Source organism: Prunus mume, linkage group LG6, assembly GCF_029339155.1.
Source record: "Prunus mume cultivar Tortuosa linkage group LG6, ASM2933915v1, whole genome shotgun sequence".
NCBI lineage: Eukaryota > Viridiplantae > Streptophyta > Magnoliopsida > Rosales > Rosaceae > Prunus > Prunus mume.
In genome coordinates this window covers 13,807,592-13,832,384 of record NC_142703.1, presented here as the reverse complement: position 1 = coordinate 13,832,384, position 24,793 = coordinate 13,807,592, and the positions used below count along the sequence as shown (strand labels likewise).

General features: G+C 37.0%; 4 protein-coding genes and 1 pseudogene across 13 annotated transcripts; 3 read left to right on the top strand and 2 right to left on the bottom strand.

Moving 5' to 3' along the window:
- The first annotated feature begins 3,926 nt into the window (after window positions 1-3,926).
- Window positions 3,927-7,043, top strand: LOC148916167 (F-box/FBD/LRR-repeat protein At1g13570-like; annotated as a pseudogene). The gene is made up of 5 exons (XR_016128143.1): window positions 3,927-4,432; window positions 5,083-5,895; window positions 6,004-6,158; window positions 6,299-6,334; window positions 6,442-7,043. The product of XR_016128143.1 is annotated as an F-box/FBD/LRR-repeat protein At1g13570-like (transcript).
- A 2,155-nt stretch (window positions 7,044-9,198) lies between these two features.
- On the top strand, window positions 9,199-10,999 carry LOC148916166 (F-box/FBD/LRR-repeat protein At1g13570-like). 2 transcript variants are annotated; one of them, XM_089055176.1, is made up of 3 exons: window positions 9,199-10,003; window positions 10,112-10,275; window positions 10,524-10,999. In XM_089055176.1, exons 1-3 carry the CDS (start codon window positions 9,232-9,234, stop codon window positions 10,797-10,799), a joined length of 1,212 nt encoding a protein of 403 aa, XP_088911302.1. In that variant the 5' UTR covers window positions 9,199-9,231; the 3' UTR covers window positions 10,800-10,999. The 2 variants fall into 2 exon arrangements, with proteins under 2 accessions (XP_088911302.1, XP_088911303.1); XM_089055177.1 differs by having other exon boundaries at window positions 9,199-10,004; window positions 10,113-10,269.
- Window positions 11,000-12,083: 1,084 nt separating this feature from the next.
- LOC148916165 (F-box/FBD/LRR-repeat protein At1g13570-like) lies at window positions 12,084-14,718 on the top strand. Of its 6 annotated transcripts, XR_016128144.1 has the most exons (6): window positions 12,084-12,232; window positions 12,596-13,417; window positions 13,526-13,681; window positions 13,821-13,850; window positions 13,958-14,318; window positions 14,394-14,718. XR_016128144.1 is itself a non-coding variant. In XM_089055170.1 (5 exons), the coding sequence occupies exons 1-5, from the start codon at window positions 12,230-12,232 to the stop codon at window positions 14,231-14,233; spliced, it is 1,287 nt and encodes a 428-aa protein (XP_088911296.1). In that variant the 5' UTR covers window positions 12,084-12,229; the 3' UTR covers window positions 14,234-14,718. The 6 variants fall into 6 exon arrangements, 5 of the variants coding, with proteins under 5 accessions (XP_088911296.1, XP_088911299.1, XP_088911298.1 ...); XM_089055170.1 differs by having other exon boundaries at window positions 13,958-14,718; XM_089055172.1 differs by having other exon boundaries at window positions 12,099-12,232; window positions 12,599-13,417; window positions 13,958-14,718.
- Window positions 14,719-19,057: 4,339 nt separating this feature from the next.
- Window positions 19,058-19,751, bottom strand: LOC148916164 (uncharacterized). The gene has a single exon (XM_089054717.1). It carries the CDS (start codon window positions 19,574-19,576, stop codon window positions 19,379-19,381), a length of 198 nt encoding a protein of 65 aa, XP_088910843.1. The 5' UTR covers window positions 19,577-19,751; the 3' UTR covers window positions 19,058-19,378.
- Window positions 19,752-20,907: 1,156 nt separating this feature from the next.
- Window positions 20,908-24,664, bottom strand: LOC148916163 (uncharacterized). Of its 3 annotated transcripts, XR_016127648.1 has the most exons (10): window positions 24,402-24,664; window positions 24,247-24,320; window positions 23,935-24,077; window positions 23,786-23,832; window positions 23,589-23,697; window positions 23,427-23,488; window positions 23,028-23,142; window positions 22,270-22,434; window positions 21,803-21,939; window positions 20,908-21,248 (listed from the first exon to the last, which is right to left on the bottom strand). XR_016127648.1 is itself a non-coding variant. In XM_089053762.1 (9 exons), the coding sequence occupies exons 1-8, from the start codon at window positions 24,579-24,581 to the stop codon at window positions 22,283-22,285; spliced, it is 882 nt and encodes a 293-aa protein (XP_088909888.1). In that variant the 5' UTR covers window positions 24,582-24,664; the 3' UTR covers window positions 21,698-21,939; window positions 22,270-22,282. The 3 variants fall into 3 exon arrangements, 2 of the variants coding, with proteins under 2 accessions (XP_088909888.1, XP_088909887.1); XM_089053762.1 differs by lacking the exon at window positions 20,908-21,248 and having other exon boundaries at window positions 21,698-21,939; XM_089053761.1 differs by lacking the exons at window positions 20,908-21,248; window positions 21,803-21,939 and having other exon boundaries at window positions 21,979-22,434.
- Window positions 24,665-24,793: the final 129 nt, after the last annotated feature.

Below are 24,793 nucleotides of genomic sequence, written 5' to 3'. Positions count from 1 at the left end.
AAGCTGTGAACATTGTTGATCATGTACTCCAAGGTCACATTCCCCATGAATATAAGAGTTGGGAAAGTAGTTCTGTATTCCTATAGTAGTTCCCTATTTTCCAGCCATTACCCTGTCCCATCATGTTCAGCAATCTCCTCATGTTAAACCTCCACTGAGTTTGGCTTTGGCACTCGTTGGGCAGGTCTTAAGATGATGTTAACCAAAGTTTTTTCAAATTCCAATCCACTTTCCAGGTGTCGCTGCGTTGAACAACGTGCCTCAAATGCCTAACTGACCAATGATTCATCAGTGAACTTTGGCAGCTAAGATAGATAAGAATTTGATTGAAGAAATGAATGCGGTTTTGGACTGTTTGGCACAAGTCTCTTTGGTTTATGCCTGCCTATGTTTCTGAAAAGTATCACAATTATCTTTGTTGAGGCATATGTTGTTTAAATTTAAGTTGTTTGCCAACTTATTGAAACAAAGTTTGCAGGGAAGCACAAAGTCTCACAGGGAAAGATGAATTACAAGGAATTGCTTCAGAAACTAATTGCTTTCCCAAACACTCTACTTCATTCTTATATTCATGTGGATCTCACCTCATGTGTAAAAGCTACCAAAATAACTAGGAAAAATAGTTGGATTCTAAGCCTTTTTCAAACAACAAAAGCAAAAAATAGTTGGATTCTAAGATGTTCAAAACGATTGGCAATGGCTTACATTTTTACATCCAAATCCAGAATCTAATCCTTCACTAGCTAGCTACACAAACCCACCATCTCAAAAGTGCTTGAAAGAAGAAGATAAACTAAAAAAATTACAAGAAAATATTCAAAATAAAAAACAATGTGACAATCCCAAGTGTAAAAGACATCTCTCCCAATCCCAAGTACGATCAAGAAGGGAAAAGTTTAAATGCAAAAGTTAATAAGGACGACAAAATACATATTAGAGACATGTCGTAATTTTTGATATTAAGTGAATTTTATTTGAGAAGAAGATTTCATTCATAAGCCAAAAAGGCTTACTAAGACCGATACGAATACGTTAGTCTCATTAAAATCTTTTTAGGAAAATCACACAGGACAAACTCAGGGTAGAAAAGAGTGTCACACATATTACTAATAAGAGATTCCAATTCAAAACAATAAAAGACCCTAACAAACAAAGAAAAGAAAACCCCAATTAAAGACCAACACAGTATACCCACGACCGCAAAACATCCAAAGTGTCAAAAGAAGCCTGAGGTGGCGTACTGATGTTAAAGTCTCTATAAATTATTTCCCCAAAAAAATTGACATTAAAAACTATAAAATGAGTTTATTGTTTAAACTCTTATCCACCGTTGGATTTAATCCAATGGCAGTTGCCCAAGAATCTCTTGGTCCCCGTGTACCAGAGAACGGATGATAATATATGCACACGGCGCCGTTTCAAGCCTGTAACACGCCGCCGTTTCAGCCTGTAGAGTAATGCGGTGTGGATGAGTCAGATTCTCCCAAATCAGAATTGAAGCCCCTCACCTCTAACAACTAGCAAACCCTAATTGGCTCCTCCTGTTACTTCAAAATGTCTGAAATTCTTAACATTAGTTTCGTCGATGCGCTCTCTCTACAAGTTATCTTGATCAAAACGCAATTTTTTTTGGGCTCACTATCTCCATTTTTCTGGACCAAAGCGTACTGAATTTGGTAAAGTTTTTAATTTTATTTTCCCTAATTTCGTGCAATTTGCATTATTTTGCATTCTCTGTCAGTTGATATGGTTTAAACTTTCAAGTATGCATTTTCTAATTTATTTTTTGGTAAATTTTGTAAATGATAAAGCACGGGAAGTTTTGCTTTGCTTGTGGATTGTTTTTTGGTTTTGATCGATTTTGCTTGTGGATTGTGAGAATAGATATTTGAATTTTGTTGTTTCCCTCTCTGCACCACTGGCCATTGCATTAGATCAGTGATGTTTTCAACTACTTGAATATGTCAGGAGCAAAGAGAACCACCAAGTCCCGTGTCTGAAATCGGAGATGGAGTTGATAGAATTAGCAACTTACTAAGTGATGTTGTAGAACAAATTTTGTCACATTTGCCCAATAGAGAGGCAGTCAGGACAAGTGTTCTATCAAGCAACTGAGATACAGATCGGCTATGCTTCCTCATCTTGTGTTTGATTATCAGTGTTTCCCATTCACAAGTTTAAGCTTTCTCACTTTGGCTGTCTAGCCACTTGGGATATCGATCGATGGATTCTTCGTCTATCTAGAAACTCTATCAAAGAGCTCATACTTGTAATTTGGGAAGGGGCACTACAGAGTTCCTTCATATTTGTATCCGTTTAGAGTTATTTCGTTGTTTGCTAAAATCTCCGCCAACATTCAAAGGCTTCAGGAATTTGAAAAGCCTTGTTATTGACCATGTTACCCTGGCCCAAGATGTGTTCCACAATCTAATTGCTTGCTGTTCTCTGCTTGAAAAGTTGACTTTGTTAGGGTTCACTTTCACCCATCTCAAGATTGATGCACCAAATCTCCAATTCCTTCATGTCGAAGGTGATTTTGAGGATGTTACTTTGAGAATACCTTAAATCTGGCAGATGTTTGCATTTCTATGGACAATTATGTCGACCAAAGATGGGTTCGCAACAGTTCTAGCAATTTGGTCAAGTTTTTGGTTCACCTGCCTCATATTCAGAGGCTAAAAATTCAGGGATTCTTTTTACAGGTAACGGATTTTCTGGTGTCATACTTTCATTAAATGATCATTTACATGACCATGGAAATTTGAGCATGTTCATTGGGTCTGATGTTTTCTTGATGATACCTAGCGAGCTAAAAATGTAGACCAAAAAGAAAAAGTAGAGAAAGAGATGACTATTCAAAGAATTTTTTCATGATCACAATGATATGAGAATTGGTTATCATACGCAAAGATACATGTGTAAATTACTAAAGACAAATTTTTGAGAACTAGAGGATGCCATGGAAGAAAGAGGGGAGAGGAGATTCACGTTGGTGGGAACTAAAACCCACCTAAAAGGACCAATACACCCCTCATTTTGACAAAAAATAAGTAACATAAGTTAATCCATGACCTTTGCTACAAACGGAAGTGAAGTTAAGGGACCGTAGAGGCCATTTTGAAAAATGCGGCACTAAAGCTAAAGTCGATATAAAGTTCAGGGACCATAGCTCCTAAAAAGCCCGAAGTAAATCAATCCAATTCTAATGCGATCAACTTTGTTGTTTGACAAACTAACTAACTATTATTTTAATGATATTTCAACATGAGACTACTAGTTTGCAAGTCAAAGTTCATTTTCACTAAGTTAGATTTTGTTGGCTGTGTATTTGACGTTTACAAGTCATAAAATAGAGAGCTTTGACTATTTTGAAATAAAAGTTGTGAAGAATGACTATTTTAACTAATTTCTCAAATAGATATAAATTACACTATTAGTAATTCATGCATGTACACGACTAACATGGCATCTAAATTGTTTTGATTGGGGAAACAATACCTGGACTAGAAACGACAAAGAATTGATCAGTTGTTTGCTTGTCTCTACCGGCCATAGATACTTCTTCTAGTCTTATCTTCAATATGATAAATTAAAGAGTAAATTCTACTACACCTCCTCGAATTAGGACCCTAACCGAATTATCTTTAATATGATAAATTTAGCACTTGAATTCATTTAAATGGTCAATTTCACACTATGCCGTTCGATTGTAGCGGATTTCATCCAAAGGTAACTTATATTCGCACGTGAGGCTCATGTGAAACAGAATAGGAGGGCAATATAGTCCTTGATCCCTTTCCCTCCCAATCCTCACTCATCTTCCCTGATTGCTTGGCGCGAAAATGAAAACACAGCAGCCCTATTTAACACAATCGAAGAACCACAAACAATCTAAAAGACAAATCCAACCCATGGGGTATACAAGAGCTTGAGTTTTGAGGAAGACAAAACGGTGAAGAAAGAGAGAGGAAGAGAAAAAGTACCTGAGCTGGCGGTCGTATTTGGTATTGGGTTCAGCCATTGATACCTTTTATTTTCTCTCTGTAACCACACAAGCCATTGATGCTTGGTTTTGGACTATTACCAACAGATTCACACATGAAAATTCATTGCCCCACCATCGCCACTTTGTTCAGTCACAATCGATTACTCCAATGACTAAATTAATTTGGGTAAAAATGGTTTAATGGTTAAAACAGCGTGAAGGTAGGGGGTTCTGGCGCCATTGCTCTGTGGCTTGACATGCATGACATCAGAGATGTTTGACAGGACGATGCCGTTTGGGCAGTTTGGACGACACCACATTTGAAATTGAAACCCCAATGGGCTCTCTCACTCTCTGATCGCAAGCAGCAAACCCTAATTCGCTCCTTTGGTGGGTGGATGCGCTCCTCTTATCTCCATTTCTCTGGACCAAAGCGAAGGGAATATGGTAAGGTTCTTTTTCGCTCTAATTTCGTGCAATTTTCATTCCCAGTCAATTGATAAGGTTTCAACTGAGGCACTTTCTAAATGATTTTTTGATCAATTTTCTAACTGATAAAGTGTGTGAAGATTTTTTATTATTATAAAGAATGTGTTTTTCTCATTGTTAAGTGGAGGGGAATTGGGCAAAACCTCCTCTCCTTTCAAGTCCTTAATATTCACATCACAACAACAACTCATTTGCCTCTGGGAAATTGTACGACTTCTCTACTTCTGGCTAAACTCCACTTGTCTCTGCCCCTGACATGAAGATGGTAGCTCTATTTATTGTGTTGGTTATGGAAAGTAGAGATTTTTTCACATGGTAATCTTCCTTTATGGTAGTGAGCTTGACCCACCACAATCCAATGTTCCAAGTTCCAACTGAAATGGAACTCTACCGTACTAAACTAAGAAAGCTCACAAATTTGTAGTTTGTGTAATAACCATATACTGCGACTTGTTACGTATCTCCATGTGAAATGTGGTTACAATTCCTTAGTTGTGAACTTGTGACAATAGATATTTGAACTTTGTTGCTTGCTATTGATTCGCTCTCTCTACTCCACTATCCATTGCATTAGATCAGTGATGTTTTCAACTACTTGAATATGTCAGAAGCAAAGAAAACCACCCAAGTCCCGTTTGAAATTGGAGATGGAGGTGGACAGATTTAGCAACTTACCAAGTGATGTTATAGAAATTTTTTTGTCATGTTTGCCCATTAGAGGGGCAGTGAGGACAGGTGTTTTATCAACCAAGTGGAGATACAGATCGGCTATGCTTCCTCATCTTGTGTTTGATGATCAGTGTGTCTCAACACGAGAGAATATAACCTTTGTGAACATTGTTGATCATGTACTCCTAGGTCACATTGGCCCCATTCACAAGTTTGAGCTTTCTGGTGGAGATTGTCTAGACAATTGGGATATTGATTGATGGATTCTTCATCTGTCAAGAAACTCTATCAAAGAATTCATACTTAAAAATTGGGGAACTTGCCCCTACAGAATTCCTTCATATTTGTTTTCTTGTCAAGATATGATTCGTTTAGAGTTACTTATATGTGTGCTAAAACCTCCATCAACATTCAAAGGCTTCAGGAATTTGAAAAGCCTTCTTCTTAAGGGTGTTGCCGTGGACCAAGATGTGTTCCAAAATCTAATTGCTTGCTGTCCTCTGCTTGAAAAGTTGACTTTGTCAATTCCCACTTTCACCCATCTCAAGATTGATGCATCAAATCTCCAATTCCTTGACGTCGAAGGTGATTTTGGGGATGTTACTTTTGAGAATACCTTAAATCTGGCTGATGTTCGCGTTTATATCTATCCTCACGGAAGAACATGGGTTTGTGACAATAGCAATTTGGTCAAGTTTTTGGTTCAGCTGCCTCTTGTCCAGAGGCTAAAGATTGGGAGATATTTTTTGCAGGTAACAGATTTTCTGGTGTCATACTTTTATTAAATAATCATTTACATGACCGTGGAAATATGAGCATGTTCATTAGGTCTGATGTTTTCTTGATGATTTCTGGTCTAGATTTTGGTTGTTGGCTCCTTGTCACCAAAGCTTCCTAAACATGCCTATATTTGAAATTTCTTTCCGTAATGGTAAACTTTAATGATCCGGCGGAGGTTTTAACTGTCCTATGCCTCCTGAGAAGCTACCCTGCTGTCCAAGAACTAGAAATTTCTGTGAGTTTTATTCTATCGATGCGTGCAAATTTCTTCTGTTGAATTTAAAATGTCAATCCAATTCTACTCTGAAAATTGTAGTTGAGAGAGCTATTTTACAGTAGGTGATCAACATTCTGATGCCCATATATCTTGTGTAGGTATACCCTGCTCTCGTAGAAGAACAAGATTTTTATGTGAGTTTTATTCTATTAATGCATGTAAATATCTTTTATTGAATTTCAAATGTCAAACCAACTCTACACTGTTTAGAGAGATTCTGATGCATATATATCTTGTGTAGGCCCACCAAGAGGTTCAGGCTGCTTTGTCAGAAGTGAACTCTTTATATGGCAACTGTATTTTCCCATTCACCCAACTGCGACTTGTCAAAATATCCTACATCTTTGATCTCAAAACTGAATTAGATTTCATCAGATTTCTGCTTTTAAATTCTCCTGTGCTCGAGAAGATGATTGTTACACCTGATGATGCCAGTGATTCTCTGGAGCTCATTAAACAGTTTCTCCGGTTAGGGCGTGCCTCAGTGCATTCAGAGATAATCTTCTTGGACCCAGATTCATGAGGGAACTTTAGCAGCTAAGACAGGAGGACTTGCTTGAAGAAATGAATGTGGTTTGAACTGTTGGGAACAAGTCTTTTTGGTATATGCCTGCCTATGTTTCTTAACTGGATGTCGCATGCTTGTAATTCTCTTTGTGGAGGCATATGGTGTTCAAAGTTAACTCGCTTTGGGGATTAGGAATTAGATATATCTGAGTTCATTTGCCAATTTACATCCTTATTGAAACAAAGTTTGCAGGGCAGAACAATGTCTCACATGGAAATAATTAATTAAAGCAAACTTATTGTAACAGTGAAAATACGAGTATATGCTTCGGAAACTAATTGCTTTCCCAAACACTTTCCTCAACTTATATTATATCCATTGGTTTGCATTTTTACGTCCGCATCTAGAAATAATCTCTCATTCACTATACAAACCCACCATCTCAAAAGAGCTTGAAAGAAGATGACGAACTAAAAAATTATTACAAAGAAATTCTTCAAATGTTAGAGTTACTTTGAAGCGGAAAATAATGTAAAACTGCAACTTGTTATGTATCCCCCTGTGAAAATGAAATGTGGTAACAATTCCTTCAGTTGGGAGAATGGATGTTTGAACTTTGTTGCTTACTATCTCTTCCCCCTCTCTATACCACTGGCCAATGCATTAGATCCGTGATGTTTTCAACTACTTGAATTTTTCAGGGGCAAAGAGAACCACCTAAATCCCTTTTAAAATTGGAGATGGAGTTGGACAGAATTAGCAACTTACCAAGTGATGTTATAGCAAAACTTTTGTCACATTTGTGGGTTAGAGAGGCAGTGAGGACAAGTGTTTTATCAAGCAAGTGGAGATACAGATCGGCTATGCTTCCTCATCTTGTGTTTGATGATCAGTGTGTCTCATCACTAGAGCATATAAGCTTTGTGAACATTGTTGACCATGTTCTCCTAGGTCACATTGCCCCAATTCACAAGTTTAAGCTTTCTTCTCTAGGTTGTCTGCCACTTGGGATATTGATCGATGGATTCTTCGTCTATCAAGAAACTCTATCAAAGAGTTCATACTTGAGATTCGGCAAGGGTTCAACTATACAATTCCTTCATGTTTGTTTTCTTTTCAACATATGATGCATTTAGAGTTAATTATTGCATGTGGGAAAATAGGAGAAGTGAGTTGGAATAGCAGCACTCAAAATAAATCATGTGTAAATTATTGCATGTACTCCTTTAGCAAATGATGTCTGACACGTCTTGTTGTCAAGAAGCTAAAAGTCCTATTATTATTATTTTCATTTCCGTTGGTACCCTTAAGCAATTTGGATAACACCCAAGGAAAGACCAAAAGACATGTTTCTTTTTCTCTCATCAAAAGCACACGACAGAGAGAGTAGCCATTTTACTAGTACCAGAAATGAAGGTGGGAGGAGGGATTGACCCCAAAAAATGTAGAGGAAAACTCCAGAAACCATTCTACTAATTTCCGTCATCAAGAATTCTATAGTGAGAGCATTATATATGGCTCTTAGGTGAGATTCTATTTTTCAGCCATTAGAACAAATTGGTTAGGTGTTGGATTAAATTAATTAGCTTGATTTAACGATAAACAAATAAAACCTGGGCTAGCTTCATGTAGAAACTAGGCTCATCTCCATATGGAAAAATTACAGAGGCCAAGAATCAAATTAAGCCCATATAGCAAATTAGGCCCATCTCTTCTACCAAAATTCTCAGACGAGATGTGTCGGTTTGTTTTCTTTCTTATATATTGGGTTCAGAAGAGAAGGGTACAATAGGAAATTAAAATAAGAGCCGATGGTTTTTTAGCTTCTTGAAAACGCTGTCGTTAGTAATTGACGCACGAGTACAAATTACAAAATAATATGCACACAGAATGAGGCGGGAATGATTATGAAGACGCCGTTTGGACCTAGATTAGTACTAGTAATTTGTGACGAGTCATGTTCTCAAAACTCAGGCCTTCATTGCTATTTCCAACTTCACCAGATTTCAAACCCAATTGGTTCTCTCTCACTCTCTCACTCCATAACAAACCCCAATTGACTCCTTTGGTTTTGGATCGCTCCTAAACCAAAGCGAAGTGAATATGGTAAGGCTCTTTTTCTCCCCTAATTTCGTGTAATCTGCATTATTTTCCTTTCCCGGTCAATTGATAAGGGTTCAACTGAGGCATTTTCTAGTTGATAAAGTATGTAGATAGTGTTTTTCTCATTGTTAAGTGAAAGGGAATTAGGCAAATCCACTTCCTTTATGGCATTGTTGTTAAGTTGACACTAGCATTTTTTTCAGTAGTAAAATAGAATGTAAACCTGCAACTTGTTATGTATCCCCCCGTGAAATGTGGTGACAATTCATTCTGTTGTGAGAATAGATATTTGAACTTTGTTGCTTACTATCTCTTCTCCCTCCCTATACCACTGGCCATTGTATTAGATCAGTAATGTTTTCAACTACTTGAATATGTCAGGAGGAAAGAGAAACACCCAACTCCCGTTCGAAATCGGAGATGGAGTTGGATAGAATTAGCAACTTACCAAGTGATGTTATAGCAAAACTTTTGTCACATTTGTGGGTTAGAGAGGCAGTGAGGACAAGTGTTTTATCAAGAAAGTGGAGATACAGATCGGCTATGCTTCCTCATCTTGTGTTTGATCATCAGTGTGTCTCAACACAAGAGCATATAAGCTTTGTGAACATTGTTGATCATGTACTCCTAGGTCACATTGGCCCCATTCACAAGTTTAAGCTTTCTCATGTAGGTGGTGTAGCCACTTGGGATATTGATCGATGGATTCTTCATCTATCAAGAAACTCTATCAAAGAGTTTATACTTGAGATTCGGCAAGGGTTCAACTATACAATTGCTTCATGTTTGTTTTCTTGTCAAGATATGATCCATTTAGAGTTACTTGGATGTGTGCTAAAACCTCCATCAACATTCAAAGGCTTCAGGAATTTGAAAAGCCTTGTTTTTCAGCGTGTTACCTTGGCCCAAGTTGGGTTCCAAAATCTGATTGCTTGCTGTCCTCTGCTTGAAAGGTTGACTTTACTAGACTTCCCTTTCCCCATTCTCAAGATAGATGCTCCAAATCTCCAATTCCTTTATGTTCAAGGTGATTTTGAGGATGTTGTTTTTGAGAATACCTTAAATCTTGTGGATGTTTGCATTGATTCTGAAGTTGGCCGAAGATGGGTTTCTGACAGGTCTAGCAATTTGGTCAAGTTTTTGGTTCACCTGCCTCATATTCAGAAGCTTGATATTGTGGGATTCTCTTTACAGGTAATGGATTTTCTGGTGTCATACTTTCATTAAATAATCATTTAAATGACCGTGGAAATATGAGCATGTTCATTGAGTATGATGTTTCCTCGATGATTTATGTTCTGGATTTTGGCTGTTGGTGCCTTGTCAGCAAAGCTTCCTAAACCATGTCCATATTTGAAATTTCTTTCTATATGGGTAAACTTCAATGATCCGGTGCAAATTCTAACTGTCCTACGCCTCATGAGAAGCTCCCCTACTGTCCAAAAACTTGAAATTTTTGTGAGTGTTCTTGTGTTGTATTTAAAATGTCAAACCAGTTCTACTTTGAAAATTATAGTTTACAGAGCTTTTTTTTAACATTCTGATGCCTATATATTTTGTGTAGGGTGACCGTGGTATCGGAGTACTAGTATGGCCTGTGAGTTTTATTTTATTGATGCATGCAAATTTCTTCCGTTGAATTTAAAATGTCAAACCAACTCTACTCTGAAAATTGTAGTTCAGATTGATTCTGATGCCTATATCTTGTGTAGGCCGACCAAGAGAGTCGGGCTGCTTGGTCTGAAGTGAAATCTTTATATGGCAACCGGGTTTTCCCACTCACCCAACTGCGGCTTGTTAAAATATCCTACATCTATGACTGCAAACCTGAATTAGATTTCATCAGGTTTCTGCTTTTAAATTCTCCTGTGCTTGAGAAGATGATTGTTAAGCCTTCTTCTCCCGATGATTCTTGGGAGCTCGGTGCACAGTTGCTCCGGTTAGGGCGTGCCTCAGTGCATTCAGAGATAATCTACTTGGACCCATGATTCATCAGTGAACTTTGGCAGCTAAGACAAGAGGACTTGAAGAAAATGAATGTGGGTTGGGACTGTTGGGCACAAATCTTTATATTGTATGTCTGCCTATGTTTCTGAACGATGTTATGTTTCATATCGCAATCATCTTTGTGAAGGCATATGTTGTTTAAATTTAAGTCGTTTGGGGATTATGAATTAGATTTATTTGAGCTCGTTTGCCAATTTAATCATTTTTGAAACAAGTTTGCAGGGCAGAACAAAGTCTCACACGGAAAGAACGAATTAAAACAAACTCTTATAGCACTGAACAAATAGAGTATGCTTTAGAAACTAATTGCCCATTCGTCCATGATTTCATCAGATTTGCGCTTCTAGGATAGTGCCTTGGATCAAGAGGAGATATTCCACTTGGAGCCATGATTCATCAATGAATTTGGGTAGCTAAGGTTAGAGGATTTGCTTGCAGAGATGAGCATGGTAAGACGGTTACAAGTCTTTGTGATGAATGTCATGTTGTCATCCAAATCCAGAATGTTTTGTTTAGTACAAGCGAAAGTCTAACTACATGAGAGGGGTTTTCTACTGTGCTACACCATATTGGTCAAATCCAAAATTAATCCTTCATTAGCTATCATAAGAGGTTGAAAGAAGATGATGAACTAAAATACTTCAAGAAATTCTTCAAATTTTAGAGTTGAATTTGAGGATGGATTATTATTATTACTTTTTATTTTTTTTACATTTTATTTTTAAAAAGATAAAATGACCTTCCATTCTTTCTCTGGTAATGATCACAGTTTGACACATATTATGGAATAATTCAGCCAAATTATAAAAAATAAAAAATTATATATATATGTGTGTGTGTCAAATTGTGATTCACATACAAGTAAGAATGACAACTTTAAAATTTCCCTTGACAACATCTTAATTGCTCATGAATTATGTAAATCCTTGCCCTAAACTCCAATCTTTTGGTAGGATTTATAATCCTACTACATTTGGTCCTAGTAGGATTAGACATAATCCAATAAATGTTGTTTTTAAGACACCAAAAATTTTAGCAAGGATTTTGAATTCAAAAATCCTGCTACACGTTGATGTTCAAAAATTGATATACCAAAAATCTAGTAAAATGAATATTTATGACAAGGGAACTTCAGGCAAAATGAAATAGAAGTTTTTTATATGTCCATGATAATATGCACATTATAAAAGGGCGGGAATGAAATGAAGATACGCTATACGGCGCCGTTTCAGCCAGTAGTAAGTAAGTAATGCCGTGTGTGACGAGTCAAATTCTCACAATTCGGATTTGAAGCCCAAATTGGTTCTCTTTCGCTCTCCAATCCCTAGCAAACCCTAATTGGCTCCTCTTCAGAAAAAGGCAAACTTTTTGGCACACCATCTCCATTTTTCTGGACCAAAGCGAAGTGAATATGGTAAGGGTTTGTATTTTTTATTTCCTAATTTCGTGCAATTTACATTCTTTTGCATTCTCAGTCAATTGATAAGGTTTCAAGTAAGGCATTTTCTAATTGATTTTTGGGTCAATTTTATAATTGATAACGTAAGTGAAGTTTTTGCTTTGCTTATGAATTGTGTTTTTCTCGTTGTTAAGTGGAAACTCACACCTTTTCAGTTTCAACTGCGAGTATTGACACTTGCATTTTTGTAGTAAAAAAGAATCTAAAACTGCAAATTGTTACAATTCTTTAGTTGTGAGAATAGGTATTTGAACTTTGTTGCTTACCATTGGCCATTGCATTAGATTAGTGATGTTTTCAACTACTTGAATATGTCAGGAGCAAAGAGAACCACCTAAGTCCCGTTCGAAATCGGAGTCGGAGTTGGATAGAATTAGCAACTTACCAAGTGATGTTCTAGAACAAATTTTGTCACATTTGCCCATTAGAGAGGTAGCAAGGACAAGTGTTTTATCAAGCAAGTGGAGATACAGAACGGCTATGATTCGACATCTTGTGTTTGATAAACAGTGTGTCTCAACTAAAAAACGTATAACCTTTGTGGACATTGTTGATCATGTACTCCTAGGTCACATTGGCCCCATTCATAAGTTTAAGCTTTCTCATCTAGATCGCCTAGCCACTTGGGATATTGATCGATGGATTCTTCATCTATCAAGAAACTCTATCAAAGAGTTTGTACTTGAAATTGAGGAAGTTTGCTGCTACAGTATTCCTTCATATTTGTTTTCTTGTGAAGATATGATACATTTAGAGTTATTCAGTTGTCTGATAAAACCTCCGCCAACATTCAAAGGCTTCAGGAATTTGAAAAGCCTTGTTTTTCAGCGTGTTACCTTGGCCCAAGATGCCTTCCAAAATCTGATAGCTTGCTGTCCTCTGCTTGAAAGGTTGACTTTGAGAGAGTTCAATTTCACCCATCTCAAGATTGATGCACCAAATCTCAAATTCCTTGATGTTGAAGGTGATTTTGAGGATGTTATTTTTCAGAATACCTTAAATCTTGCTGATGTTTGCATTTGTACGGACACCAGTGTTGGCCAAAGATGGGCTTGTGACAGTACTCACAGCATGTTGGTCAAGTTTTTGGTTCACCTGCCTCATATTCAGAGGCTAAAAATTCAGGGATTCTTTTTACAGGTAATGGATTTCTTGGTGTCATACTTTCATTAAATGATCATTTACATGACCTTGGAAATTGGAGCATGTTCATGGAGTCTGAAGTTTTCTTGATGATTTCTGCTCTAGATTTTGGCTCTTGGTGCCTTGTCAGCAGAACTTCCAAAACCATGTCTATATCTGAACTTTCTTTCTATAAGCGTAAACTTTAATGATCTGAGGGAGATTTTAACTGCTCTATGCCTTCTGAGAAGTACCCCTGCTGTCCGAGAACTAGAAATTTCTGTGAGTTTTATTCTATGATGCATGAAAATTTCTACTGTTTAATTTAAAGCTTCAAACCAATTCTATTCTAAAAATTGTAGTTTAGAGAGCTGTTTTTCAGTAGGTGATCAATATTCTGATGCCCATATATCTTGTGTAGGCCGCCGGATCTGCTTTCCAAGAAATTTCTGTGAGTTTTATTCTATTGATGCATGCAAATTTCTTCTGTTGAATTTAAGATGTCAAACCAACTCTACTCTGTTTCGAGAATTTCTGATGCCTATATATCTTGTGTAGGCTGACAGAGAGGGTCATTCTGCTTTGTCAGAAGTGAACTCTTTATATGGCAACTGGATTTTCCCATTCTCCCAACTACGATTTGTCAAAATGTCCGACGTCTCTGATGTCAAAGCTGAATTAGATTTCATTAGATTTCTGCTTTTAAATTCCCCTGTGCTTGAGAAGATTATAATTAAGCCTGCTTATGCTGATGATTCTTGGGAGCTCGTTAAACAGTTGCTCCGATTAGGGCGTGCCTCAGTGCATTCAGAGATAATATTCTTGGACCCATGATTCATCCGTGAATTTTTGCAGCTAAGAAGAGGACTTGCTTGAAGAGATGACTCTGGGTTTGGACTGTTGGGCACAAGTCTTTGTGGTGTGTGTTTAAATTTAAGTCGGTTGGCACTTTACATGAGCTCGTTTGCCGCTTAACATTCTTGTTGAAACAAAGTTTGCAGGGCATAACAAGGTCTCACAGGTAAAGAATGAATTAAAGTAACAAGGCATCTGAAGTGGGTCTACTTCTACTCTATGCGGAGACGAGGAGAATACCTATCACACATGTTGTATGGGCAAGGGGAATTGCTTGCAGAGATGAACATGGATCAAGGCAGTTGGCTTCAACTTACAAGTCTTTGTGACAAATGCCATGTCGTCGTTTATCTGAAAAAACAATGTTTAATTAAAGTCATGTCTTGGACGCTTTCGTAAAATTTCCAACAATCGATTGGCAATGTAGTCCATAGAGAGAAATGGAATACTTTTTTACACCCAAATCCAGAAATTAATCCTTCACTAGCTATACGAACACTGTCTTAAAAGAGCTGGAAACAAGACGATGAACTAAGAAGTTACAATGGTATGGCTAATTACGACTAAAGTCAACCTTTTACTTGCAGCAAATTATATATATATATATATATATATATATTTTAATATTCAGTCAAATTGGTAACGTTGTCGCAGAGGGTTTTTGTTTGATGAAATATCTGTGAAATTTGCTGTGCTTGTGGATTTGGGTGGTTCTCATGGTGGATTGAAATTAGGGAAATGTCAATCCTTTCGAGTTCTTATTTTACTTGAATCAACGTTTACTTTTCTTGAGTTTTTAATCTACCCTCCTCTGCCCCCAATCTGATATATCTGTGAGTATTTTGGCTTGGATCTTAGTGGTAAAAACAAAACATAAAAGTGCTTTATTTTTAAGTGACTGAAATTTGGATATTACTTTTGAATGATCTTGGCAGCAGTGGCCATTGCATTAGATTAATGACTTTTGTTTACCATGTGAATATTTTAGAAGCAGAGGAACCCCTCCTCTGTCCCCAACCTGATATACTGTGAGTATTTTGGCTTGGAAGTGCTTATTTATTTATTTATTAAATTTAAATTGTAAAAACAAAACGTGGAAGTGCTTTTTTTGCAAGTGGCTGAATGAAATTTGGTTATTTCTTTTGAAAGTGAAAAGTTAAACTTTGTTTGCGCTAGCCAAGACATAGATTAAGCACTTTTGTTTACTATGTGAAGCAAAGGAATCCCTCCAAGTTATATGTTCAGAGAGAAATATGGAGGAGTTGGATAGAATTAGCAAATTTTGTCACGTTTACCTATTAAGGAGGCAGTGAAGACTAGTGTCTTTTCAAGCAAGTGGAGGTTCATGTCTGCTATGCTTCCACATCTTGTCTGAACATGGGAATTGGAGAATTTTCATCGAGTCTGCTGCTTTTTGCATCCATTCTGCTCCAGTATTTGGCTGTTGGTGCCTTGCCTGGAAAGCTGCCCAAACCTTGTCTATATCTGAGTTTTCTTTCTATAAACATTTCCTTCGGTGGTCCATGTGAAGTTTTAGCTGCTCAATGCCTTCTGAGAAGCTCCCCAGGTCTACAACAAGAACTGCTCTCAAGTTCACCATTGCTTGAGAGATTGACTATTAAGCCAGCTGCTTCTGTCGTGGATTCTTCGGAACTCTTAAAAAGGTTGATCCGGTTTAGGCGTGCCTCGGTGCTTTCAGAGATAGTCTATTTGGGACCATGATTCATCAATGAATTTCGGCAGGGCTGAAATATATTTTTGGGCGGGTCTTCTTTTTTCCTTTTTTTTTTCCCTGATGCATGTGTGTTTGTTCTTCTGAACGGTGTCCCATACTGGCAGTACCCTTTGTTGAGACAGGTTTTGGCCTTTTTGCATCAAAACTTTTTCACTCTCTCTTGTGCTTTCTTGGCTAAGAAAACGTTCTTACCCTCTTCATTGGCTCAAAACACATAACTTATCCACTCTGTGTGATAATACTATTAACAAAACTCATCATTGAATTGGTGTCACTACCTGCTACCACCACCTCCGCCGCTGCCCGTCATCACCATACTCACACCCCATTACCTCCTTAGCATCAGTAGCCTCACCATACACATCTATCAACTACCATAAGTTGTTTGGGTTTTTAGTTCTAATGGTCCCTAAATTTTGATAAGATTCTCATTTTGGATCCCTCAATTTCCAAAATCGTTCCCATGGTCTTTCAACTTCAGTTTCATTAGGACAAATGGTCCTACCATCAATTTTGTTATCTATTTCGTTAAATGTATGGATAAAATGGTAGTTTTATTAAAATTTCCACCATTTGAATATTCTATTCACCCAAAACAAATAAAACTAAAAAAGATTCTCCTATCCTTGCCACAAAAAGCCACAACCTCTCCAACCCAACCCAACCCCACCTAAACACACAACCCACAACAACAACCAAGCCTTCTTCACCCTCACCATCTCACCCAGTCTCAACCCCTCTTTCACCAGGATGAAATATTCAATTTTGTTTTTTCAATTTTTTTCATCAACAATCGAGGATATGATATTAGACTAAGGGGCAGAAGCCATCGCAGGGAGGGTGGTTATGGGGGTTTGGGTGGGGGTGTGGTTTGTGGGAGCATCATTAGTTGTTGCCGAGGTGGTGAAATAATTGGCTTGGTATCAGGTGGAGGTTGTCCATGGCTTTGTTAGGATTGGAGGAAGGGAGATATATCATTCCTCGACTGGGGGTGGGTTTTAATGGGCTTGGCTTGGGGAGAGTATCGGCTCGGTATCACATTTTTATCCCATATTTCTATACCACATGATGGTATGAGAATGTGTAAGAGAAGATTATTTAGGAGATATATAGATGGGAGAGTTACAGCGGTGGGGGAGTGGGTGTGGGATTTGGGTGCGCCACATGTACCCCAAGAGTGAAGCAATTTCCGATTTCAACTCTTAACAGTACACCGTGTATCATGCACATGCTCAAATTTAACAGAAAAAAATTAACAAAAGACGATATGACCATTTGTCTTAACAAAACTGAAGTTGAAGAACTACGGGAATAATTTTGGAAATTGAGGGACCAAAATACGAATCATGTTAAAAATCAGGGACCTAAAAACCCTTGTTGTATTTATAGTGATAAACCTTAAATTCCATATTTAAATTTCATTGTACTTTTAAATTAGACAAACAAGATGATGATTATACTATCCCGCATATAAAAATAACACCACGCCAGGCCATATTGTTATTATCTAATGATATTATTTTGAAGCAGAATTCCTATGACTTTGACATATAAATAAATAATTGATCATAAGTCATTTTATGTTGCTTTAACTTAATGATACATGTGATTTTGTAGGGGCTCATAACAAAATTCATTTGTCGGCCGGTCTAATAAGTTAATACGGTTTGACTTTGTGTCGCCATGGAAAAGGCTGCTCTTCTCTCTTTTCTAATGATAACCCCAAATCAATACTGGGAAAGGTTGCATTCTCTGCTCCCCTTAATTACTGGGAAGCTTGAATCCCCATGTTGAACTTTCCCTTTATTTTTTTATTTTTTTATTTTATATGTTTTGTTTTGTTAAAACTATATTGAAATTTTTAAAAATGTTTGAAAATGTTAGGTAGCTTCAGTGTTGGCCAAGGTAAACATTGTTAAGAGCAAAGCAAGATTTATGATCTCTTCTCGTTTTGAAGAATTTTTATTTATTCCATGTCGACAACAACCTTCCAAATCGATTTTTCAGTGAAGCAAACTTCTCACGTGTGATTTTGTTGGATTTTTCTTTGTCTTTTTTATGTTGTTGATGAAATAAGGGGAACAAACCCTAAAAAGAAACAACAACTAACTAGTACAGATCAAGCGAGACCTAACAACTCCTAAAAAATCATCCTCCAAAAAATAGCTAATTAACCTAAGCAAGGGCCTCATCCAAATAGCTAACCCCCAAATCCAAGTTAAAGCTCCAATTAGCCATACGATCAGCTACAACATTCTCGATTTTTTAGTGAAGCAAACTTCTGAGCATCCACAGTGAAGGGGTAAATTCGAGTGTAAAGTCACTTTTACATCCCCTTTACATTTACAGGTGTAAATATGTTTTTGCTCGTGGATGAGTGTAAATTGGAGTGTAGGTCTAACCTTTTACGTTGACTTTCTTCATTTTCTTCATTTTTCTCGTGGGTCCCACCAACAAGGGATGTAAAAATAGATGTAAATATACATTTTATTTTACATCCCCATGGTAGTGATGTATATTTAGATCCATTTACATCTCCCCAATGGATACGATTCTGTGACTCGGAGTATATATTTAACATACACCCCCATATACACCCCCCCAGTGTGAATGCTCTCACCTGTGATTTTGTTGGGTTTTTCTTTGTCTTCTTTCAACTACATGGTTTTCCTCATAGATCCACTCAATGGGGTTAGAGAATTATTTAGGGAAGAGTGGGCACAGTCCAATTTGTTTCGGTTTTTTCTCGAAACAGAAAACAACACTAAAAAATCTCTTTGGTTTGGTTCGATTTGGTTTTGACAAAAAATGGCCAGTAATATGTATTCATTATATTTTGAAGGCAAGAGAAGAGGATTAATTAGGATATATTGACCTAATACATGGTACAAAATCCAAACCAAGCTTAAGTAATGGAAATATTATTCACTCCTCCCTTTTCTTTTGAAGTCTTGCCATAATTTTCTTTTCTTTTTTTGCGTTTTTCCTTGTTTGGATTCATTTCAACTCACATTCTCTTTCACGCTCGAGCTGAAAGCTTAAAGTACAAATGAACTCAGACATTAGCATTACTGAAAAACAACCATGTTTCTAGTTTTAATCCACTTTCACAAAACATTACACATACAAAATAAATGATGTAAAAGTTCTTACACCCCATAAAAGAAGAAACCTAGAAAAAGGATTGTTCATTGTTGCTTTGAAGGCAATATTCCGAGCGGTTACAAAGCTTGACCCAAAACACAGAATCGGCAGCCAAAAGAAAAACAACAGAAGAGAAAATGAAGAAAGCAGAGAGAAACCCTTTTCATCCATCAGCCTACCTTGCTAGCTATGCCATTACAGATTTACATAAATACACGGGCAGACAGAAAATGTATATAAATTTGTCAAGGAATGGGACGCTTGCCAGGACGATCGGCAGCCTTGAGGGTTTTGTCGATGAGCTTGCGGGCCTTTTTGCTGCGGATCTCTACCTTCACACTTGAGCTCTTGTCCATCTTTATGTATGGCTTCTTTGAGTTTTTCTTCAGGGCTCGTACTTTTGACTTTATCGACTCCACCAGATTCTCCAACTGGTTCGTCATCTGAATTATAACCCTTATTTATGATTAATAGTTAATTCTAGTGCTCTTTTGATAATGAGTGAGAGATCCCAATGGAGATCTAGAGAAGAAGAGAAGATCTTGTTGTTGGCTTGGAAATTGGAGTTGGATGCGTTTTGTGCTCTTGGGTTTTACTGGTGTTTGCGTTCTGGTACACAACTATAGGTTTATATTGAGTCAAGTTTGGTGGGATTGAGAAGGTCTTGGTTTTAGAGATAATCACCAATTTGCCATTCTTGATTTCTGTTTTTCTTTATTTGTCTCAATGCGGGGAATAGAAAATTCAAACTTGAAACCTCTTTCGTCATTCCTGCTTTTGGATTACTTTTGTTTGTTAGTTTTGATAGTAGTGTGTACTTGAGGCGTACCCCATTTTGGAATTCGTAATTCAACAACATTTTTCTCTCTTCTTTTCTTCACTTTTGTCAACCGAAACAAGGTACACTTTGTTCAACTTCAATACAATTTCCATCCTGTCTTTTGTGTATCATACCCGGTTTTCTAAAATTGAATTCAAGTCTGAAATGAAGGAAAAAAAAATACAATAAGACAAAGTAGCATTTTTTTAATTTTAATTTTATACTTCCTCATTTTCAATGCGTGACATAGTTTGAAACTTATTCTATTTGTTATAATATATATATATATATATATATAAGTCAAAGATTATGAACTGAGACACATATGAGAAGTAAAATAAATTAAATATATATATATATATATTTCAAAATACCCTCATTTGCCATGATTTGATGACGAGTGCAGTCAGAGGATCACAGTAACGTTTTTCTATCAGAATGTGAAAAATCATAAATTTAAATTATACAGGGTGGTTGTCGTGTTATTTAGTCAATCAACTGGGGTTATTTTCGTACTTTGGAGTATGAAACGTTGTAGTCTCCGAGTCTGAGAGAATAGCTCAGCAGCGTAGCGTAGGCACTTAATGTGGCACGCTTTTCGTAGGAAAAAATTAGTTGGTCCATAAAGTCGTCGGAGAACAGTTTTTATCTACAATTAAATTCAATTCAAAACCCTCCACATTCTTTTTATAAAAATAAATAAAATTTCAAATCCTTCCTCAAATTACCACTTTATGGTAGGATGAATGAAGCATTTATACGTGTTAAATCCATGAGACTAGTCAAGGTGGTGTTGAGGTTGTCATGAACTCAAGAATTAGAGAAAGAAAAAAAAATTCGGATTAGAATAGGTTACAGGTTCGATTTGGAGTGTGACGTGCAAATATATATATATATATATATTTTAATAGAATTGTAAAAACATTCGTTCAATATGTCGTTAATTAATCATAATTGTAAAGATTAAACGTCACCAAAATTGCATTGAGTGGGGTTTCTATCTATAAATTCAACTAAATAAATCATACGTGTAGTTTTCGAGTGATTATAATTATTAGACATGGAAGAGAAGATGCATGCTATGACTGGGAAATGATACACGAAAGGGGCCTTTGTTGACCGTGGACTCTAGTTATATAAGTCTGAGGAGCAATCCATTTTCAATCTTGTGCGCATCAACCTGCACGGCACCCTCTTCTTCCTAATGAATGAGAAAGGCTGCCTGCCAGAATTTTGACTACAAAACAAATCCTTGTTTGTATGTTTTAACTTCTGAAGTTGACATTTTGAATTCTCTGCACAAACAAATTTGGCAACTCTTCGTAGTATCAATCCACATTTATACACTGGAGCTTTTGATTAGAAATGATGACAAAAAGGAAGACACAGAGAAAAAATGCTACGAGACTTCATTTACTTACATGAATCACACAGATTTTCGTCGACACAATTTACAAGTCAATCAAATAGTTTGAGTGGGAGTGTGACTACCCAATCTAAAATCGCACGCGTGTTGAAATCATGGGTGTTGTATTGCATATGATTAATTTTTATCTAATAGTAACACCATCACGTGATGTACATGTTACACTAATTCTACTCGTATTATAACAAGTGTGTCCTTTGAGATTAAGGATCAATTGTGTTTCATGAGCGTTGAAAATCAGTTGTTTTTTTGGATAAGTTCTAATCATTAATCCAAAATAATTGGACAAAAATGGCGTGAAATGACATTGTAGGAAAGTTGATGAGAAAATGAGAGGACGCACGTTGTAAGCCAGCGGAGGAAAAGGGAAAACAAACAAGTGCTGTAATCTTGATACATCTTTTGTTTCAGCTATTTACTTACTTTTTCGTGCACAACCTAAATCCACCATACATTCTTTCAAGTTTCGACATTTCCTACGAGCCCTGAACCAACAAACTTTTTTGGGCCGGCACCAACTAACTCTTTCAGGAATTCCTCCAGCGGCTGAAACACCAACCCTGCTTCCAAGTATTACAAGTTTAATTTTAAGTTCAAAATACTTAAAACTACAGCCATGTCAATATGGATAGAAAGCAGTCTGAAATTGGCTAAAATTACAGTGCTCTGTAAAAAGGTTTAATTTGAGAGAACTCTGTAACATGGTGATTGTGCTCTAGAAATTGGCTTAAATTACAGTGCTCAAATCCCTCGTTAAAATTAACCTTCATATGGTCAACAACAACAGCATGGGTGAAACAAACAGTCATCTACATATGACCAAAAGTAAGTGGTACACAAAAAAGTAATGTAGTTCAGTCTTATCCAAGAGATGACTAAAGAACACTTGCCTTGAGAGTGAGATCAAGTATCGCATGTATTTTGAGAATCAGACCACAACATGAGAGTTGCCAGAAGAGCCACAGTTGCAGTTTCAACCCGTAATCGATGTGGGCCAAGACCAACAGAGATAGCACCAGCTTGCATCAATTCATTCACCTCTTTCTCAGTGAAGTCTGAAGCAAGAACATGGAAAAATAGATCCACAACCCTAAGTAGTACTCTCAGTATTGAAAACTAAACTACATTAGCATATATGATATATTTACTGAGTGTACAAGAGGCATAGGATGAACATAATGAGAGACTGAATACTAAGCACCAAACATACTGGAAAATCAGAGCACACAAACAATTGTTGGTGGTTTATTCCAACATAAACCTTAATAGAAATTTGGGTAAATTTTACTCACATTTTGACCCAGACTTTTCTTCTTACCAATTTTGTTAACAATTTGCTGCATACCTTCTAATTGCCTGATATTCAATTGATATTAAAATTCTTATTAATTTTGGTTCGCCAATCAAACCTCCAATTTGTTTCCAAAACCCTTCATCAAGTCAAAGTCATAATTGGCCTAATCAATTTTGCATCAATCTGTCACCCTAAATCTCATTATTTGGGGATAAAAATTCAGGATTTTGGTGCTGTCCAGAAAACTAATTCAAAAGAAGAAAAGTTTCTGAATTTCAAGTTTTATTTATATGCAGGGTGATTGGTATGCAGCAAAAGTAATAAAAAGAAAACATTTACAGGATGCATACTTACCACCTTCAGGTCCAACCACAATCAACCCACTGGACTCCGTTCCTGATGAAGTTAATGCACTAACAAGAGGAGTACCTTCTGCAACTGCCAACAAAGCTAGCTTTGACTCTGCAACCTATGAAACAAAATTGTATATATGTAATTTAAAATAACAATGGAAAGGAAGTAAGTTCATATCCTGAACAGCATGAACATCAATGAGAAAAATATGTCAAAGAGCATATTATTAATGTGGAACTACAACTCTCTGCCGCAAGAAAATTGCATGTAACATTTTAAGTCCAAACGATACTAAAAGAATAACAACAGTTTGTCAGTGACCTATACTATAGAACGGGCCAGAATGCACATCAATAAACCAACCTTTGAAATGAAACAAAATAGGAAGAAAGCACTCACAAGAGGTAAAAGACCATTAATATTCGTTGGAGGATTCAAGATCATTTCATGCAGCCGTTGACCTGTGAAAAATTTGAATTTTATTATTTCGAATCAAAAGTTTTATAGGACATGTCTGTCAGCACTACATGTGTATTAGAATAAGGGTGAAGCTTCTTTTACATTGTTTAGCTGCTGCCATATTGACACGCTGCAACCTGTCCAGTCGATTTTCTGAGACAGTAGGAGACCGTTCTGTCAGCAGAGGAGTTAAACTACTAGCCCCCAGCTCCTAAGACAACAAATACAAAAACAATACAATTAGCAGCAATGGCGGTTATGCACTATTCCTATAGTCATCACAAAAACATGAATTATACCGTGCATTTCTCAACAAGCCAATCAGCTCGACCACCCTTTAAAGTACCTAAACAGGGGCAACATGTTAATATGTGACAACAATATTCCCCTATGCCTTAACAACTCTTACAAAACATTCCCCCCGAAATTGGAAATCTAATGAACTCACCAAAAGCTGCAAATACATGCCATTGTGTGCTCTGTGGAAGAACTGACTTTGGATCTTCCAATGCCAAAAAATCAAGTCCAGAGCGGTCGACGCTCTGTATTAAACCTTGTATCAAACCTCCTTTCCCATTGAAGAGCTCTACCCTTGCATGCATTATGTGGAAAATCATTAAAATACACAAGTGTAATGCAACAAACCCCAATTTCCTAAACAAAATTGAACCTTTCATAGTTTCAAATTCAACCTAATACAATTCCAGTTTGTTCATTTACCATGAAATCAAATTGATGGAGTTGATTAGGAGATAGGTACCTATCGTTTGTGCGCAATCTTAAAACTTTGGTCATGTGCCAGAACTCATCGCCTTGTACGCGAACTATGCCTCCCTGTATAGAGAACAAACAATAAGAGCCTACATTTACTCTGTGAGAGAGAGAGAGAGAGAGAGAGAGAGAGAGAGAGAGTGCCTTGGAAGTAGGGAGAAGCTCGGAGAAGAAGCGAGGGAGGCCACCGCGGGACTGGTTGGAGTAATCTGAAGAAGAAGAAGAAGAGAATGCTCGAGGGCTCAAGTTTCTGATAGAGAGCGACGAAGGATTCAAGCTCCACAGCCTGGCAAAACGAGGTCGTATTGGCGTTAGGGTTTGCATTTCCCACCAATTTCAGAGTGCTTGGAGTTGAGCTGTGCTTTTTCAAAGTTCTCCGCTCTGTTTTGGTGGGTGTTGTCTGGGAAAAGCATGCTATGTTGTTTATAAACGACAATCATATATATCTACGACATAGACGACATAAAAAAAAAAATTTGAATAGTTCGTTTTACTGGTAGTATTAAATTGATTTTGAACCTGACAAGAAACTCAAA